Source organism: Lonchura striata, chromosome 18, assembly GCF_046129695.1.
Source record: "Lonchura striata isolate bLonStr1 chromosome 18, bLonStr1.mat, whole genome shotgun sequence".
NCBI lineage: Eukaryota > Metazoa > Chordata > Aves > Passeriformes > Estrildidae > Lonchura > Lonchura striata.
Genome location: NC_134620.1, coordinates 5,141,193 through 5,159,152, shown reverse-complemented (window position 1 = coordinate 5,159,152; position 17,960 = coordinate 5,141,193). Strand labels below are relative to the sequence as shown.

The window sequence follows — 17,960 nt, the reverse complement described above, 5'->3', positions numbered from 1 at the left end:
CTCAGTACAGGGACTGCAGCTGCCACTGCACCATCAGCTTTTGCAGCACCTAAGTTTGGAGGGCCGGGAGGGAGCCCAGGCTGTGTGAGGGCCTGCAGGAGGGACCCTCCCTCTGCTCCACCCTTCCTGCTCACGGGTGACCAAGCCCATCTGCCCCCAGGCAGAGAGGGAGGTGAGCTGGTCCCTGGCACCTCTGGCCTCAGGTGACAGTCCCAGGAGCCACAGATGTCCTCAGGACAGCCACTGCCACCCTCAGCCCCACAAAGCCCTTTCTCTCCAGCAGGAGGGTGGATGTTTTGGTTTTTGCTAGGGTGTGGGTTTTGGGGTGTTTTAATGGATTTTTTTGCTAGGTCATTTTCTGCTTAACAAGTGAATGAATTAATCACTCTGTGTTCCCTTATTGCAATGGGATGAATCAAATCCCTCCAAAGGCAAAGGCTGGATCAAGAGTTGGATTTATTAGCTCACATTCCCCACCCACAGCTCACAGTCTGTGCTGTTATGTTTATTCTTGGCTGTTGCTAGGAGAGCACATTTTTTTAAAGGTAGATGCAGACACTTTTGTTACACTTTTGGGGACCCTGGAGTAAACCAGTACAGGAATAACAAGAGCTCCCTCCCCGACCCCCTGATTTCAGCACAGCATGTGGGGGCCAAGCTGACACGGATTTGTGTAGGGTTCTTGGGAATCAAAAAGCTCAATAAATAATAAATTTTTTTTACTCCACCAGTTTCTGGATTAATTTAGTTTTGTTACAATTCGGATCATGCATCATAGGACTGCAACAATGAGCTTTAAATAAGTATTGTTTGTGCACAGTAAAAGAAATAAAGGAACATTGAACAAGTCAGCATTTCATCATATACATCATCGTAGGCACAATAGATAAATCAAGCAGCTCAGGGTTGATGGAGAGCATGTTCATGGAGAATGTCATGTAGACCAAACTGTAAGAGGAGCCACTGGTAACCCACCCCCTGAGCCTCCAACAAGCCCTTTGTCAGGGCTGAGGGGGTGGGTATGTGCACAGAACCAAAAACACTGAACAGTAGGAGGACAAATTAAGTTACTGTAGGCAGCAGTGTGAATATTAAAAACCTCTTCCTGTGAAAGAATACTTCAGACCCTGTAAAAACTAGTTCAGTTAAAAATAGATGTATTTACATTTAAGTCTGATCTAGCAAGTTTTCCCAGCAGGTGTAAGTTGAGCTGTACAGTAACTGCAGGTTGTACTCAATCTGACTGGATTTGTGAATGGTCTTTTTTTTAAAGTTGCAGCTATTAGGCCTTAAAGCACCAGCATTTTACAGCAGTGGGATGAGGAACTGCCTCCCTCTGCTTTGCTCCCAGTACAGTGCTGGGGTAAGTCCCAAACCTGTCATTAGATCACATTCTTGTTAATTAAGATGCCTTTTTTCCAGCTCAAGATGTGTGGGGTCATTTACCAGGGCAAAACTGTTCTCCCAGATAGCCACAGATACCCTCTGCCCATCTCACGGGTGAGGCACGATTGGGCTGTAGGTGCTTGCAGCTGACTTCTGCTCTAGGGAAGTACCTGGATAAATCCACCTGGGTTAGTGCATGTGAACATGCTTGGGGTTTGTGAAGCCACTTATGCTACTGTTCAGGAAATAAAAAGAGCATTAAATGCTAAATATTGCCAGGGTTTGCTCTTGGGTCAGCTGTGACACTTGGGATTCCCCAGCCCCAGAGCCAGGGGTAGGGCAGGAGCACTCCAGAGAGAAGGAAGCCGTCATTTCACCATGCCAGTCAAGATAGTTATTTGTTTTATTTGGTTATTGTTCAACAACAAAGTTCAATACTTTCCCGGTGGAGCTTTGAACTGTCCCTCTGGTTCCCTCCCTTGTCAATAATAAAAAGGTAATGAAGAAAAATCCTGTACTTTTAGAGACCTAAAACCTCATTTATGCTAACAAGCCTCAATTGCAATTTAATGTTACAATATTTCTTCATGGGAGCGAGGAGGACTGAGGCGAGGCCCCTCCAGTGTCTGAAGATGGCTGTCCACAACCACCAGTAAAACAAAAAGCTAGTGTTGAAAAACGCACAGTTTACAATAAAAAAGTAGAAACCAATTCAATTTCCTTTTGTTACGAATATAAAGATTCTTGTAAATATGTACAGTCCTTTGAGCTATTTCTATAGCAGGAAGCATTTCACGAACAAGACACAAGATATACACTTTCAGGACTCAACAAGCCCATTTCTGAGGTCTTGAAGATCTTCCATGAGATGCAAAGATTTAAAGATTGATCTCTGTGACCTTTCAAAATATTCAGACCAGGAGACAAAAACTTTCAGCAAATTTCCTGCCAAATCATCCGACTGAAAATAACCCAACAGACAAGAGAACAGAATACAATATTCATGAAACTCGCCAAAGGACACTGACAAGGCATTGGAATTTTGATGGGTTTCTAGAACAGGTTAGCACAGGCTTGCAAGGGACTAGCAGAAGTTTAAGTGTGGTGCCAAGGGAAGATTTGATGCAGTTTTGCTCTTTCCAGTTGTAAAGAACATGGTTGTTCACTTAGAACGATGCTATTGCGGAGTGAATGGTCAAAACCTGCTTTGAAAATCATTTGCTCTCTGCTTCATGTTCACAGCAAAAGAGAATAGGAAGCAATAAAAGGCTCGAGGTCAGACACGGGGAAGCAAGGTGTGTCAGCAAGTGCCAAAGCTGCTCCCTGTGGGTGTCCTGTGCCAAGACACCGGATCTGATTGCACCACAAGCTACAGCTCACGGGAGGAACCAGCCCAGGCTGCTCCCCTGGGGAGCTGAGGCTGGCAGGACTCATTGCTGAAGAGACCATGTCCAGTGCTGAGAGGAGAACACAAGTGTGACTGTAATTCTTGTCATATAATAAGGCTTGTTAACTCTTCGGTGCCAAATTTCCAGAGTAATTAACGGCTATTTTGCAGCGTAATCTAAAGGTTTCAGTTAATTTACAAGTGAGGTACAATACACTACTCAGCAAAGCAACCTAAAAGGAGAGAGCCAGTGATGGTGCAGCAGCATGCAGTGAACTGTCATGCAGAAGACCTGGATAAAGTCTTACAACCCAGTAGCTTATAGGTAATGCACTTTGTCTCAGGGCCAGGCAGGGGGGTTGGTTAAAGCAGGGGTCTTCCCTCCCCATCAGAGCTGCTCTAAAGCAATTTTAGTGAGAACAAAATAACTTTCAGAAGTGGCAGGTGAACAGGCTAATCAGAAGAAATTTTTCATGTGTTCTGTGGAGAACATCCAACCACAGCTGCTATTGAAAGACTCACTCACCTTGGCCCTTCTGTTTCCAGGCCATCAGGGACTCCCAGCACATCTCAGAACTTTGACCAGCTCTCTGTTAAGGGGTGCTAACCACAGTGATGACCTGGGGTAGGACACGAGTCCCATTTCCTGGATGAACTACTAGGGACTAAAGTGGATACAAAAAGTTCATGAACTGCTTGAAAGAGTAACAGTAGTACAAAGTGCAAAAACAGGAGTGCAGGAAAGTGCAGAGAAATTAACTGAGCTGCGAACGGTCTTCGAAAGCGTCACGGCTCCCACTGCAGAGCGAGCTTTGGCCCAGGAATGCTGTTTGGGAACTGGGCTGCAGACAGATGGAGTGCATATACTCAGTATATTTCCTTTTTTTCCTGCAGGTCAAGACGAGTAACTTTGTCTAGCTGAGACTTACACTGAAGACTGGTCCCAGACCTGGCAGGGAAATAAAAGGACAAGTTACAAATTACAGGTATTCTCTTCCAGGCACGAAGTGTGGGAGTAGTACATCCATCACCTACTGCTGCCACAGAGCCAGGGCTCCTGTCATCCACAAACACTGACAAAGGCAGGCACTGCCAGCAGCACACCAGGCTCCCACGTTCCCTGCTCCAGACATTCATTATTCCCTTTCAAATCCCCTATCACTTGCCAGTAAATGCACCTTTGCTTTCAGCCCATTCTAATGTCAAGCAGCTTTTGCAGTGCCAGAACCAGCCCAGGGCTGGTGGTCACAGGACCAGCGCATGACAACCATGTGGGCTCTGCACCAACAGAATTTGAGGAGCAGGGAGGTGAGATTTGATCTGCTCTTGTGCTTTCCAATGCCACCAGCCCTTCTGCAGCACCCACAAGCCTTTCCCTGAGAACAGACACTTCCTGCAGGCTCCTGACGTACCTTGTTGACTTGAGCAAGAGGAGTTCTGGCCCCACTCACAGGCACCCTCCCTCGGCTGCTGTCCTCGAAGAGCCGTCCTGGGGAGCGCTCCCGGCGGGTGCTCAGCAGCCGGCCCGGGGACTTCTCCCTCTCCAGGGGCCTCCCCGGGGACTTGTCCCTGCGCAGCTCCGTGCGGCCCTCGCGGTACCGGTGAGGGGTGCTGGGCTCCCGGGGGTGGCTGGGCCCTTCCGGGGGCCCCGGGCTGGAGGCCACCCGCTTGGTGATGTGCTCGTTGTACGTGGGAGGGCCTCGCTTGTTCGGGCTGCTGTCATTCAAAAATAATTGACGCGAACCGCTGAGTGACAAAAACCTCCCGTTACATTTTCTTTTAGCAAAAATGTAACTTTTGCCCCAGCATCAGCCCTTCCCTGAGCCTAGATGGAAAATGCAGAGGTATTTTGCCAGCTGGAGTATCCATCATATGAGCCACACTGGAAAAGTGCCTTCGTGAATTGCCAGTGTAAGTCATGTGTAGGGGACAGGTCAGAGAACCTGTTCATATACTTCATACATAACATACAGAGAACACCTTTTCATACACTCCAGCCATATGCTTTTTTAATATAAAAATACACAAAAATTTGATATATGTCTTTTCACACAATTTTCTGTAGCTCATGGATGTTCAGGCCAGGGTGGGATGAACTACAAGCCTCAATTTCTCTGTGTCCTGTGCAGACAGTGGCACCATCAGCCCGAGTATTTAATTACCTGTGTATCACATCACAACTTCCCAGCACTATCTCCCTAAGGCAGACTCATTATTTGATAGAAAGGGGCTCTTGCTTTACATCTCATTACAGCCAAGGCGTGTTTAGTGTCATATTAACAGCATATGAGCTCAAAAAAGCTTTGAAGCCAGAGCTCTATCACAACATCAAAGCAAACCAGCACAAGGTCACAAAGCATTTGTGGAGATTATCCACATCTTCCTAGAGCTGATGTTTGTTTCCTTGTGGCTGTTAAGCCATTAGTGACTCTATTCCAGCATTACAGTATGTCACCATGCTCTAAGAACAGAACAAGGACATCCCACCACACCAGGGGAAAAGGCATCCAGGGACTGAAACACCCCGACATTGTCACCACGACGCCCCGATGTCCCCGTACCTGCGCGTGGCAGAGGAGCCTCTGTGGTGCTGCTGCTGCTGCTGCTCGTTGTTGGTCTCCTTCACCAGATTGCCCTTACAGCAGATCACCCTTAGCTTGTCTTGGTAGGAGGAGGCCAAGTAGATCGCTCCCGAGGAGATTGCAGGCCCGAGGTACCGCGGGTTCGGGATCTCCAAGTGGGCTCGTGCTGGAGTTCTGGGGAAAATTGCAGGAAAAAGTCTTTACAGTGGCAGCATGGTACTTTTTCCTGGCAAGTCCATATATTCCTGCAAAACAGGCTGTTCAAAGAGATGAAAAGAGAACCACTCACCCTAGAGAAGCTCGTGCCTGAATCTCGATCACTTCAAGGGAATTGAAGTGGGTCACGAACAGATAGGGCTCCCTGTAGGCTGGAGGAGCAGTGCAAAGCAGGAAAAAACACAAAATACATTCTCTATTAAAAACTTCTAAAACACAACAGCAAGCACAAGAGAGGCTGACAGCCCTGTGGGAAAAGTAAGGAATACATTTTATGTAATGACACAGACACCATCAATAAATGGGGAGATGCAAGTTTAAAGAATTGTTGCTTTGAAACTGTATCTCAAGGACTTTACTAACCAAAGTATCATGAAAAAGGCATTAAAGCCAGACTATTAACTGAACAAAATCCCATTAAGCAGTGCAAAAGGCCTGAGGGAGCCATGCTGCCCTCATATATTCTTCACTATTTCAGAAACTTAAAGCTTTGTTAAAAAGTCTACTAGCCAGTTGAATCAGTGTCAGTGCAGGAACATTAAGAAAATGGAACTTTGGTTACATTTTCCTTAAATTGCTTATATTGCAGAGGGTTTGCCATCTGGATTTATAATAAGCTTAAATTGTGGGATAAAGCTCCATAGTTTCTGGAAGAATTGGGAAGGGAAAAGGAAACAGAAGGGCTGAGTGCAGAGTACCCATTCCACAAGGATGCTTCCTTGTTTCAATAATCTCCATAATCCAAGGGATTGTCCCTCAACACTTACCAAAAGCTAAGGGCAAGCGGTTCCATTTCAGGTCATCTGTCCTACTGCGTCTTCCATAGGAATCCACAAAGACACCAAACTCTGCCAAGAGAAGTCACATCAGGTCATGAACATCTGCCTGAATTTTATTCATTTATTTCTGAAGGGACAAATGCAGTTGTACCCAGGTTTTTTATCAGGGACATCTTGTAAATCCCAGATTGCCATTAATTACTCTAAATGTCATGGAATTGGTTGGATGTAGGAATACTGCCAGGCCAAAAGGTGCTGTGATTCCACGTCTCTTTGTTCCAGCAAAGCTAAGGTCATTATTTAATCTACATCTGTGAAGGTGATGACATTCCTACCATCACTCACCCAAAATTACTACAAGAGGGCTTCAGGTTTGTGCATTCCCATGACAGTGTACAAGAGGGCAAAAAAACATCTATACAAAACAAATAACACCCTTTCTTATTTAATCACCAGAAGGTTAAAAAGTCTCATCTGTCTGCACATAAACCAGACAAAGGCGAAGTCTGAGAGCCCCTGAACATCTTATCAGGGTAATCAAGCACCTGTCTGCAGTTCTTCTCTCAGGCACAGAAATCTTGTGCAAAAACTGATCCACTAGGCATGGAGAACTTTTAAGCCAAAGCAGGTTGTCCAGAATTCAACAGCATTTGGGTACCTTCTGCAGCTCAGAGAACAGGAGTAGTGCAACACCTGCACAATCATCCACCACTTACCGTGGAAACACAGCAGATACTCCTCCCTCTGCCCTGCTGGGTTCACTTGGATGATACTGACTGGGAAACTGTTGGTGGAAGCAGCAAACACAGCAGAGGCCAACGTGTGGTCATTTTTATCCAAAAACTCTGCAAAGAGAATGGAGAAATACACTTTGATTTGCACCATTTTTCCTAAACTGCTTTCAAAAAACCCTACAAAAGAACTTGTGTAGCCACTTGAAGCATTTCTCAGGAATTATCTCCTACCCTCAAGTGTGTACTGCTTCATCTCAATTTCATAGAACTTGTTGGTTCCAATGATGATGCTGTAAGTGGTCAAATGGATGCAGCTGCAAGGCTCAGAGGTTTCAATCTCCTGGGAAAAAAGGACAGTATGGACAGATATTAGTCCCCTGTACCAGCTTACGGATAACACTGAGTATGGAAAGTTGTATATTGCTACATTTATCTTTACAAAAGGGAGAGGCAGCAACTTCAAAGACCCTACCAGTCTCTCAAAACCATATGGGCAAAAACTCTTGCTAGAATAAAGTTTTGTTTTGTTGGAAGTGATGCTTGAATATAGACTTGCATATCAACTCGCCTCGGGAAAGATCCTCTTCCTTTTGGAAGAATATATTGTTCTGGAAAATAGTCTTCTGCTCTGCAGCTCAGTTTTCCAGAGCAGCAGTGAGCAGCTCCCTTGTTGTTCACCAAGACCTGCCTTGTGACTGAAGAGCTGGGATACTCTGCAGGTTAGCCTGACACAATGTACAGATCCCCAGATCTTCTGTGGACAAGATTCCTCACATAAATCCTATTTTATCTGGCAGTATTGTTAGAAGAAAGGAAAAACATATTCTGGGCTTGCTGCCATCTTGTTAGGATCTAAATTCACTTCTCTGGATTACTGGAGATAAGGAAAACCTGCACCCTAAAACATTCCTCGGCATGTTGGGCATGTAAGCCCTTGTCAGAGGAAGGGCTGCAGACCCTCAGTGTTCCCTGCTGTGACCAGGAGTTGGTATCAGCTGCAATGCTTGCAGACATTCCAGGTGTGCCCAGATATCCAACAGCCATGCCTTTCCTCCTGAGGAGGCCAGATCTGCATGGCTGTGCCCACTGCTTCACTCCAGCAGCCTCAGTCACACTGGAAAATGAACTGGGCCTGCAAAAATCACCTGCAGAACCTCCCAGGGAGGTGTAGTTTGACTGGAACATTCTTTAATTTGTGCATAGGAGAGGACATGAGTTTCTGGGTGCCAGACTGTTTTAAGGCAGGCGGTGTTTAAACTTTTTGTCCTGAGGAGAGATCTGAGGGCATGATTACAGCTCAGTCCAATACCCCAAAAATCACAGTTCTGTTCTGCATCTCTCCAAAAATGCCAACTCTTATTAAAGGAAATTGCTGCCTACTCCACCTTGAGTCAGTGCACAGTGCAATTTGTTGTCATTTTAGCTAGAAAACAAGTTCTCATGCCCACAGAAAGGTTTTAGATGTTTGCTCCAAAGCAAAGGCTTAGAGCACTATCTGAATTAACCTCAACTACAGCAGGGAGTTACTAAACTCACCTTTCTGATACAGAACTTGCTCAAGCTCTCATTATATCGCAGAACCACCACTTTATTGGGCATGGCTGCACAGATACAAAGACTGTTCTCAACCTGTAAGGAAGATAATAAGCATAGTTCAGGACAGTGATAAAATAAATTCTATTGCTGAGCATATGAAACAGATCTGAGAACCTCTTGCCACAGAAAGAACTTAGCAGAGATAAGCAAGTACATTTTATTAATAGGGTAATTATTGTGAATTCATGAAATAATGAAAAGCCTCTTCACATTCTCAAAAAAGAACGTGAATTTAAATGGCTTGTATGATTTCCTTTATGCTTGAAAGACGTTAATAAAATATGAGAAGGTTTTGAGCAGAAAAAGGATTGACAAATTGAAATAGGTTAGGTCTACATTTTAACCCCTGAAACTTATATTAACCATCACTTTGAAATGAGTGGTGCTCAGTTTGTTACCAAATGTTATGGTTTGACACTGTCCATAGAAGTAATTGTAAATGAGAATTTTTGCTGTGGTTAAAAGCTCCATACTAAACCCAGGAAATGTTTAGAATTAAAGTGACACAAACACCTAAGAAAATTTGCTAGCCTGGAAGTGTGACATTCAAGAACAAAGACTGGACAGAATTCACTCATTTAAAATCTCAAAACTGTAGTCAGTACTGAGGAAGCAGTAGTACCATGTTCTGCTGGATTTCTTACTACCTAGCAGTTTAAGCTATACCATCATGGCATCCTGACTAAATTGATCCACATTAGCAGCAAATCCCCCATTCTGTCTACAGCTCAGTCTCTCTTCAGCCCATTCTTCTTATATAAATAAAAGTATTCAGAGCAAGAATATAGATGTTGGATGTGTTGCCAGTGGAGTAAAGATGCTGATTTGTTAATATGAAACTAAGAGCAGTCTAAGGGGTGGTCTGAGGGCACAAGGGAGCTCTGACTTACTTTGCCAGCAGCAAAAAGGTGACATCCTTTGACAGCCTCAAAGACATTTGGTGAGACATCAGGCTGGGCTGGGAGGTGAGACTGGGCTAGGGACTGCTTCACTTTCTTTACATCAACAAGACACAGAGCCCTTTCTTCTCCTGGAAACAAAAAAAGGGTGCATTTCAGCAAGGGAGAACTCCCTATTCACTACAAAAGTCTTACCTAAGCAGCAGATCATTGTTACAGGCTGTTACTGTGGAAACAGTCACAAGGTACCATGCAGAATTCATTCCATATTATTTCAATTCAAACTGAAACAGAAAACTTACAAAAACCCAACCCTACAACAGGCAGTAAATCTACCAGGAGAACAACCATTCCCTGTGTGGATTATTAGTTTTGCTGAAATCTAGTAGAACACAGTAATTGTGGCCTCATTAAGACATTATTCAAAATTAGACAGGAAGTTTTATTTTGCCCTTCAGAACTCCTTCAAGTACAAGATGTTTTAATCACACTGTGCCAACAGAACTGGCAAGGGATTTCCAAGAACTGCCCTAATAAATTGCATTACAGCCCAAGGCCAATTCCTCTCAGAAGTCCAGTGACAGACTTAACACAGCCTTCTCATTATGTGTGAGGTTTGCTTTGTTCTCTACTACCCTGGCACAAATAATCCATGGACATCTTAAACCCTTATCAGGAAAAAACCACAAAACTAGCAGAAAAGGAAAGAATTTGTTTTTCATACCCTGCAAATGTCATATAGACACTTGATAATTTGGGCTTTCAAATGAAGATATAGCCTAATGTTCAGCATGCCTACATCCGTGTGGGAAGGATTATCTCTGGAAAACCACAGATGGAGAGATTAAAGCTGGTGTTCCTTTCATAAAGAATTCTTAAATCACAACAGGAGTCCCAGTTTTTTACCCAAGAGAGGGTAAGAATTGGCCCTATGCCCCAGTGATCACGTCGTGGTCCTCAAATAGTTAATTACATTTAAAATGTTATGCAATAATTAGGAAGATATGTTCACTGATCAGCACAACACTTTTAAATTGAACTTAAAATGACAACTGACCTCTACCTGGAAATATTTTGTCCCTGGTTGTTCCCTCCCTCAGCTCTGAAATCAATTTCTCGTGAAGGTTTAACTGAGTGCTCATTCACATAATCCCTTACCAGCCAGCCTCACACAGGACTGTGTTAACCACAGCAAGGCATTCCTGCCAATTTGCTGATAAAAAAACAGACAAAAGCTGGAGCAAATCCAAAGACAAGCAGGACCTGGCAGCACAGAGCCACTGCGGGGCCAGTGGGGACACACAGCCCTGTACCTGCTATCATGAGTAGCTTCTCCAGATCCTTGATGAGGTGAATTTGGAAGACAGCTCCCATTCCTGGGATGTGTGTTAAGGAGTTCTTCAGTACATTCAGGGCATAGAGACCTTCTTCTGCACCCACCAGTACTACCTACAATGGGGGGAAAAAATAGCAATAGGTGAGGAGAACAAGGAGTGCTCCAACAGCAATTTGGGTGATGCTCTTTAGCAGTGAAGAAAAAAATCAAACCCACAAACAAGTGCATAATTACACACATTGCAATCAAGATACCATTTCCCTGAATCAATTATCCACTACTGAGAATGATCAAGTGCACATGACCATTACCTGGTCACTGAAGGGCATTGTGCAATTTATATCCAAACGGTCTTCACCCTCCAGCTTCAGCAGGGAGTTCCCCAGCAGTTTCTGTAAATGACAAAAATATTTTTTTCTTGTTGAGTTAATCTTCGTCTCTTTATCTGTGAGTATTTTAACAATGTCAGGTCATCATTTCAGACAGACAAAGAACTAGGCACAGATTTCTTTTTCTCAGAAAGCTAAAAGTTGCAGGGATGCCTCCTATAGAAGAATTAGTAAACTTTTATCTACCTTAGACACAATAAGGCAAACTGATCAGAATTATCCTAAATTCAGACAGAACCTATTGCTGTCTCTATCCTTTCCATTTTCCCCAACCTCCTACAACAGAACAGTGGAATTTTCCAAGGGGAAGGATTAAAGTAAAGTATAAATGTTGGTGGGTGCATGTATTTTTCTCAGATACAAAAGAAATGTGAACCTGAGGAAAAAAGAGTATTTCCTGCAGTCAGATATTCCCTACCTCCAGAGCTAATTCTCTTATGCAATGCCACAGAATCCAACCTCCCTTTGCCAGAAAATAGAGTTATCAGTGTAACTGTGTGAGAAAGGCTATCCAAAATCTCAACAAATCTGTTTAGCCTCTTATTAGGAATAAAACAAACTAAAAAGAACACACCCACACACACCTCCCCCCAGCAAGAAACATAAAGCCTCTGACTCTCTAAGAATGGGAGGGGATGGCGTTTTTGCTTCTTTCAAGGTTTGCTCATTCCATGTGGTACCTTATGAGATTGGATTTAAACCATGTCCTAACTACTTTTCCTTCCTCTGCTGGAATTAGAGATATTTTGGGACTCTCTTACTATACTCCCCAAGTCTAAAGAAGGGTATTGTAATGCACAGCATCAGTCTGACAGTGAACTGGCTCCTGGTGCTCAAATCATAAGGCAGAAGCAATAACTTACCTTCAGTTAAACCTCAGTATGTCAAATACCGAAAAAATATTTTTCAAAACTCTGCTCCCTCCCAGAATATTTTATTATTAAATGAAACTTTCATACTCACAGCATCAGCCTCAGCTTTTTCTCTGGAAACTCTCCCACCTGCCACTATTGATTCCAGTGCTGTGACCCAGCGCTGTTTGTCAGGGAAGCTGGGTGCTAACAGGTAGAGTGTTCTACCAGGCCAGCAAGTGGTGTGTGGATGAGACTCCAATTTTAGGATATATGGCACATCTGAGATGTTATATAGATAGAATAAGACTTAGATTAGTTTTTGGAATATTGTCAGTGGACTTAAAATCAACACCTTTCAGCCTCATTGGAGAGAAGTTGTATTTATCATGACGTACCATGGCAATTTACACATTGGTTTCTCCTTTACAGGTCCTGCACAGGCTAGCTATTTACACCTAAATATTAGCTGGATGTATGCAATCCATACATACAAAGCTGTCTTTAACTCAACAAAAATAATTTCTTGCCTTTTATTCAAAAGAGAAAGAAATTCCATTGTGGGGAAAAAAACCCTCAAAACCAAAATAAAACCAGCCACTTGACTAAAGTTTTCCCTGTACTGATTAAGAAAAATCTGTAAAAACTGGTTATGGAAACCTTTGTTTTTAACAGTCTGTATCCTTTAATGTAACAGTCAAGACATACAGAATCTTATCCATCAGTTCTATTCAGTACATACAAATCAACACATCAACATTTTTTCATAATAAGAGACTGTATACACCCCACAGCATTTCTAAGTTAATGGCTTTGTGGTCAGAGCACAATGGTGGCAGAAGTTATGATACATCACAGTTAATAGAGAAGAAATTTAAATAAAGCAAGTGTTTATGCTACAAATTTCTTAAGATTTACTTCCATTTGGTTTGATTACTATATTAACCACAGTTCTACCACGACAGAAGCAACAGCTTGGGTGTAACTAGATCTGGAGTGCTGAGCTACTCCCCTGATTCAGATGGAGGTAAATTACAGCGTTACACAATGAAAGCTTGAGGGAGAAAATTCTGTTCAGCCAAACAAGGCTAAGTGATGGCAAGCCAGATGAAATCCATTTGACCTCATCTATGTAAGATTCTCACCTGTCTTTGCTGTATTGGTAAGCTCAGTAGCTCCTACAGCTCCATGAACAGTTACATCACCATCAGGAAGGCAGAGCTCAAATTCCTCCAGAGGCCTCTGTCCAGCTGCAGAAGGGGGAGACAGATTAGGAACAGGCAAACAGGTAGCAAGAAAATAATTGTGATAGCAAAAGGAAGTGGATGCACACTGGATGTTTTCACAGCTGGATTATTATGACAGGCCAGTCCATAAACTGGCTAAGAGTGTAGAAAAAAATAATGTTGCTTTATCACTGAAGATTTTAGCTAAATTTGGTACAGCCATAGGGAACAGTAATAATCTTTAAGCCTCTCAACCCACTAAACAATATCTGAAGATTAAAAAATATGTTCTTGCTAGAAATTCTAAGTTACCTTCTCTTGCTTCTGCATCATAAATGAGCACTTTGGTTCCTTCCAGAACAATATACTTCCTGTCCCAGCCCTGTTGCCCACGTTTATTATTCCTGAGGAAAATAAGCACAAAGCCATGTTGGACTTTCTGTTTGGATTCTATATAAAGCAAACATGCAACTCCTATAAAAGTGAAATTTCAGTGGTAACAATTGTAATTATAGTGGTGGTAATTGTAATGCCCATGTAATGGGCCTGTACCAATTATCTCATTTCAAGAGCCACAGTAATATAAGGCCAAATATTTCAGCACCTGACATGGACCAAGATTCTTGTTTATACCTTGGCACTTTCATCCACCCTTCAAGACGCAGACTGGTGCTTGGTTCCTTCAGCTGCAGGCCAGGGGAATTCATCTTATCCCGGCAGAACGCTTCCGAGAAGTGTGTGGCATATTCTGCTGGCAGCCCACAAGTAGCTGGCAAGCAAGTTGAGCATTTTGGGTGACACATCACCTGGCATTCTGACAAGAGGACAGGGAAAAACTTCTGTTAAATGACAAAAAAAAAAAAATCTTGACACAGCTGCCTCAACTTCTAACACACAAATCCCAACTTCTCCAAGGTTCTCCTTCCACTCCAAACCATGATGTTTTCTCTAGTTTCAGAGTCTTCACACTGTGGTTTCTATCCCTGCTCTAGATGGCTGATGCCTTTCCTCCCCCCGAGCTGTGCTGTGTTTTGCCCTTACCCAGACATTTGGAGGCCTGCCTGCCGAAGTGCACCGTGTCCAGGCACACGGCACACTTGGTGGCCCTCATGTTGAGCCCCACGTTGAAGCGATGGGGGATGTTGTGGTGCATTCGCTCCTTCAGGCGCCGGCTGTACTCTGCAAGGGACAGAACTCATCAGCAGGGTAAAAACTAAATCAACAAAGAGATGGCATTGCCGGGGTAGATGAAGAGGAGCTGAGCAGGAGCCTACCCTCTGGCGTGGAGGATTCCTTCCGGCGGCTGGAGGGAGGAGCCAGCAGGCTGATGGGTGTGGGCTGGTGCTCTGGGGAGCGCACTATGGCAGACATGATGATCTGCTGCCTGGCTGTGGCCGGGGTGGAGGGGTGAGGGTGGTCGGATATTTTCCGATGAGCAGCTACAGACAAGACAAATGTCCCTGGTTAATGTGACCAACATGGCACTCTGGTTCCTAGCAGGGCTCTGTGTGACCAGTCTGCAGTTACAGCCCACAGAATCGAGTGTAGCTTTATTGTAACATCATAGCAGTGGTAATAATTAAACAACATAGGTTACTGCTAGAGTGGCACACAATTAAAGGCATGTTTTCAAACCAAAAACGTGTGTGCCTCCTTCCAGATTCATCTTTTCTGTTAACCCCTACCTTCTTCACGAGCAGATCTGAGTTCAATGCGTGTTTTCTGTAGAGCCTCCTCCAGCTCAGCAGAACGAGCCTTCTCCTTCTCCAGTGCCACTTTCAGCTCATTGTATTGCAGGGGAACCTGTGTGGGTAAAGAAGGGTCCTCTTTCCGCCGACTAAACAGGCCCTAGCAACAGAAACACACAGACAACTCCTAACTCCTAGCAAGAGATGGCTTGAACTAGGCAAAGTGACACTCGCTAGTGGCAGTCCGGCCAGAGGGCCTAATGGCAATTCTGTTATGTGTAAGGATGGATTTTTAGTTCATATTGGCACTGGAGAGAAAAATGTCGAGATATGGATTAATTTAAAGAGGATGTACGTTACCTGTTAGTACTCAAACCTGGAGTCTCCAAAAGCATCTAAACAGAGGATCTCAAAATATGTGATTAAAATTAAATTATTTCATTCAAAATGACAGAACAGCTTATGACAAAGATGTGACACAAGTCACATTGCCTGACTGCTCCGTCTTATGCTGTGACTACAGGACAGCCACTCTTGATGCAAAATAGATTCATACACATATACATACTTAGCATTAAAAAAAACATGCTTAAAATTCTGTATTCCTACAGCCTCATTGAGGTGTAGCTACTGGGTTTGTAACCTAAGTGTTGTAGGAATAACTAGAAAAGGCACAAAGAACACATTCTGCCTAGTAAAGTTTGTGTTCACCAACTCAGAATGGTCTTAAATGAGGACAACATTTTGTTACACAAAGAAAGATAAAACAATATTAAGAATACACAGCACGTAACTAATTACAAAACCATTTAATTCCATGCCTCTCAAAACCTTCCTCACCCACCTTTTTCTTTTTTGCTGGTTGGTCCATCTTTGCCTGCAGGAAATCAATGAGTTTAGTTTGCTGAGAAATAGTGCCCTCCATTTTCACTTTTTCATGGGAATAGAGAACCTGTGAATCACACACAGATGCAAGAAATTTCATCTTAACAGAAGTAACAAACAAACAACTCGATAGCAAAACAGAGCTAAAAAATACCCTCAAGAAAGTGTCACACAAACTGTAAATCACATCCTAAAGCCTCACAGTGAATGATGCAGAGCACTGCCCTGCTTCCTGACCCTCACCTGAATGTTTTCCAGCTGATATTCCAGGTCACTTCTTTCAGTCTTCAGAAGATCTGCTCGGTCCAGAGCCTCTTGCAGACCTTGAGTCAGGCGGAAGATGTGATTCTTCTGCAGATCCATTTGCTGCTGCAGCTTTGCCTGCTGTAGAAAGGAAAACAAAGGCCAGTGTTTTGGGTCTGTTGTCTTCTTGTTTGTAAGTAAAAGCTATTAAATATCACTCCTTGTAAAATAATCATCATTGCAGAGCTTATAAATAAACACACAATTCTTCAAAACCTGGAAAATTACCATACTCTACAAGATTCCTTTCCTTTCAGAATGCATTGTGACTAAACAAGCATCTCTGTGTATTTATATTAATCTGGAGCAAAACCGTTTTCTCAAGCTCTCTGTACAACCACCAGAAGCCACCTTAGTACTTTGTAAAAATAAATTAAAACTATAATCTTTACGATAAGCCAGGATAGTCATAGTCACATGAGATAAGGAAAATAGTGGCCAGCTGTTTACATCTTTGCCTCCAATTAACACCAGAGGAGAGCACATGACAAAATACTCCTAATTCTTTCAGAATTTACACTTTTTTGACAAGAAGGTCCCTGACTAGGAAAAACATGAATGCTCCTATGTTACAAAGCAAGAGTCAGAAATCTTTCCTGGTGATGCATAAAGGAATAGGCAACCTGTCAGTACCTCAAGAATATCAGAAGGCTTTAATTGTCCACAACCACCCCTGAAGCCTTCCTCTGGATCCTCTTCCCCCACCACCCAGAACTGGTTGCCTGCATTCAATTACTCCCTGATACGGTGCAGATGTGTGACCTTGGATCCAAATCCTGTGACACAAATTGATGATGCAAAGAGCTGTGAGAGAAGCCTCACCTGTGGCCTCCAGGTGTGCACCCTGAGCATGTTGGCTCCAGAGCTGGTTTTAATCTATGGCCCTTGCCCTTAGCCTGGTCAGAGCTATGCCTGGGCACAGACCTGGCCTTGCAGGCCTGACCTGGGACATGCCTCATGACTAGAGGCTTCTATAATGATCACTGGTACCTTCAGCAAATCTGCCCTGGTCCTCTTGTTCAGGTGCTGTGGGTCTGAGCCTGCAGGCTGTCCCCCTTGGCTGTCATCTCCCCTGCCTCTGAGGAGCAGCTCACTTTTATTGCTCAATGACATGGCCACACACTCTGCAAACTTTTACATGAGAACAACTCCCCCAACTTGATTAATCTCCCCAGTTATATAGAAGAAGGATGGATATGTAATTCTTATTCACACAACCTCCCCTCCTCAAGATGTGGAGCCTTCTGAAGCTCTAACATGAATCTCCAAGGTTACCTCCTCCAGAAGCCTCTGCTTGAGCTCCCTTTCTGTCTCAAGCTTCTGCTGTAAACTGCGGGCATTCATCTCCAGCATGGCATGCTTCTTCTCCAGGTCATTGAGCTGGGAAAGAGGGTCAGAATAACATTGAACACTAATAAATATAGTTCCACAGTCTTAAATCCAACTTCACCAAGCACATGCTGAAGAAAAATGATACAATTAGCCTTTGGTTGCTGGGGAAAAGCCAGCCAAAAGACATTTTGGCTTGTTCAAATGCAGATACCACATTGTTGAAGGACTTCATTCCAGGCATCATAGACTGCTGTCTGCTTTAGTCTTTTTCAAAGAAAATCTGAGGTCTTTGGCTTGAAGATAGAATGCTATTCTATGCCCTCCAGTCTTTTTAATTTGTCTCTATAACAGCTTGAAAAAAGAGCTGCTCA

General features: G+C 43.5%; 1 protein-coding gene across 1 annotated transcript in view; it reads right to left on the bottom strand.

Moving 5' to 3' along the window:
- Positions 1-439: 439 nt before the first annotated feature.
- The window catches only part of CIT (citron rho-interacting serine/threonine kinase), a gene marked incomplete at its 5' end in the record, with an annotated part of 54,295 nt that continues 36,774 nt past the window's right edge, over positions 440-17,960 (bottom strand). Inside the window, 21 exons of the mRNA XM_077787292.1 lie at positions 440-3,722; positions 4,186-4,489; positions 5,335-5,529; positions 5,645-5,723; positions 6,339-6,419; positions 7,067-7,195; positions 7,316-7,424; positions 8,621-8,713; positions 9,571-9,710; positions 10,893-11,028; positions 11,227-11,307; positions 12,268-12,437; positions 13,301-13,405; positions 13,694-13,785; positions 14,015-14,195; positions 14,423-14,560; positions 14,656-14,820; positions 15,067-15,184; positions 15,914-16,021; positions 16,198-16,338; positions 17,533-17,637. Coding sequence (XP_077643418.1) covers positions 3,699-3,722; positions 4,186-4,489; positions 5,335-5,529; positions 5,645-5,723; positions 6,339-6,419; positions 7,067-7,195; positions 7,316-7,424; positions 8,621-8,713; positions 9,571-9,710; positions 10,893-11,028; positions 11,227-11,307; positions 12,268-12,437; positions 13,301-13,405; positions 13,694-13,785; positions 14,015-14,195; positions 14,423-14,560; positions 14,656-14,820; positions 15,067-15,184; positions 15,914-16,021; positions 16,198-16,338; positions 17,533-17,637 — 2,694 coding nt within the window. The remainder of the gene's footprint in view (positions 3,723-4,185; positions 4,490-5,334; positions 5,530-5,644; positions 5,724-6,338; positions 6,420-7,066; positions 7,196-7,315; positions 7,425-8,620; positions 8,714-9,570; positions 9,711-10,892; positions 11,029-11,226; positions 11,308-12,267; positions 12,438-13,300; positions 13,406-13,693; positions 13,786-14,014; positions 14,196-14,422; positions 14,561-14,655; positions 14,821-15,066; positions 15,185-15,913; positions 16,022-16,197; positions 16,339-17,532; positions 17,638-17,960) is intronic.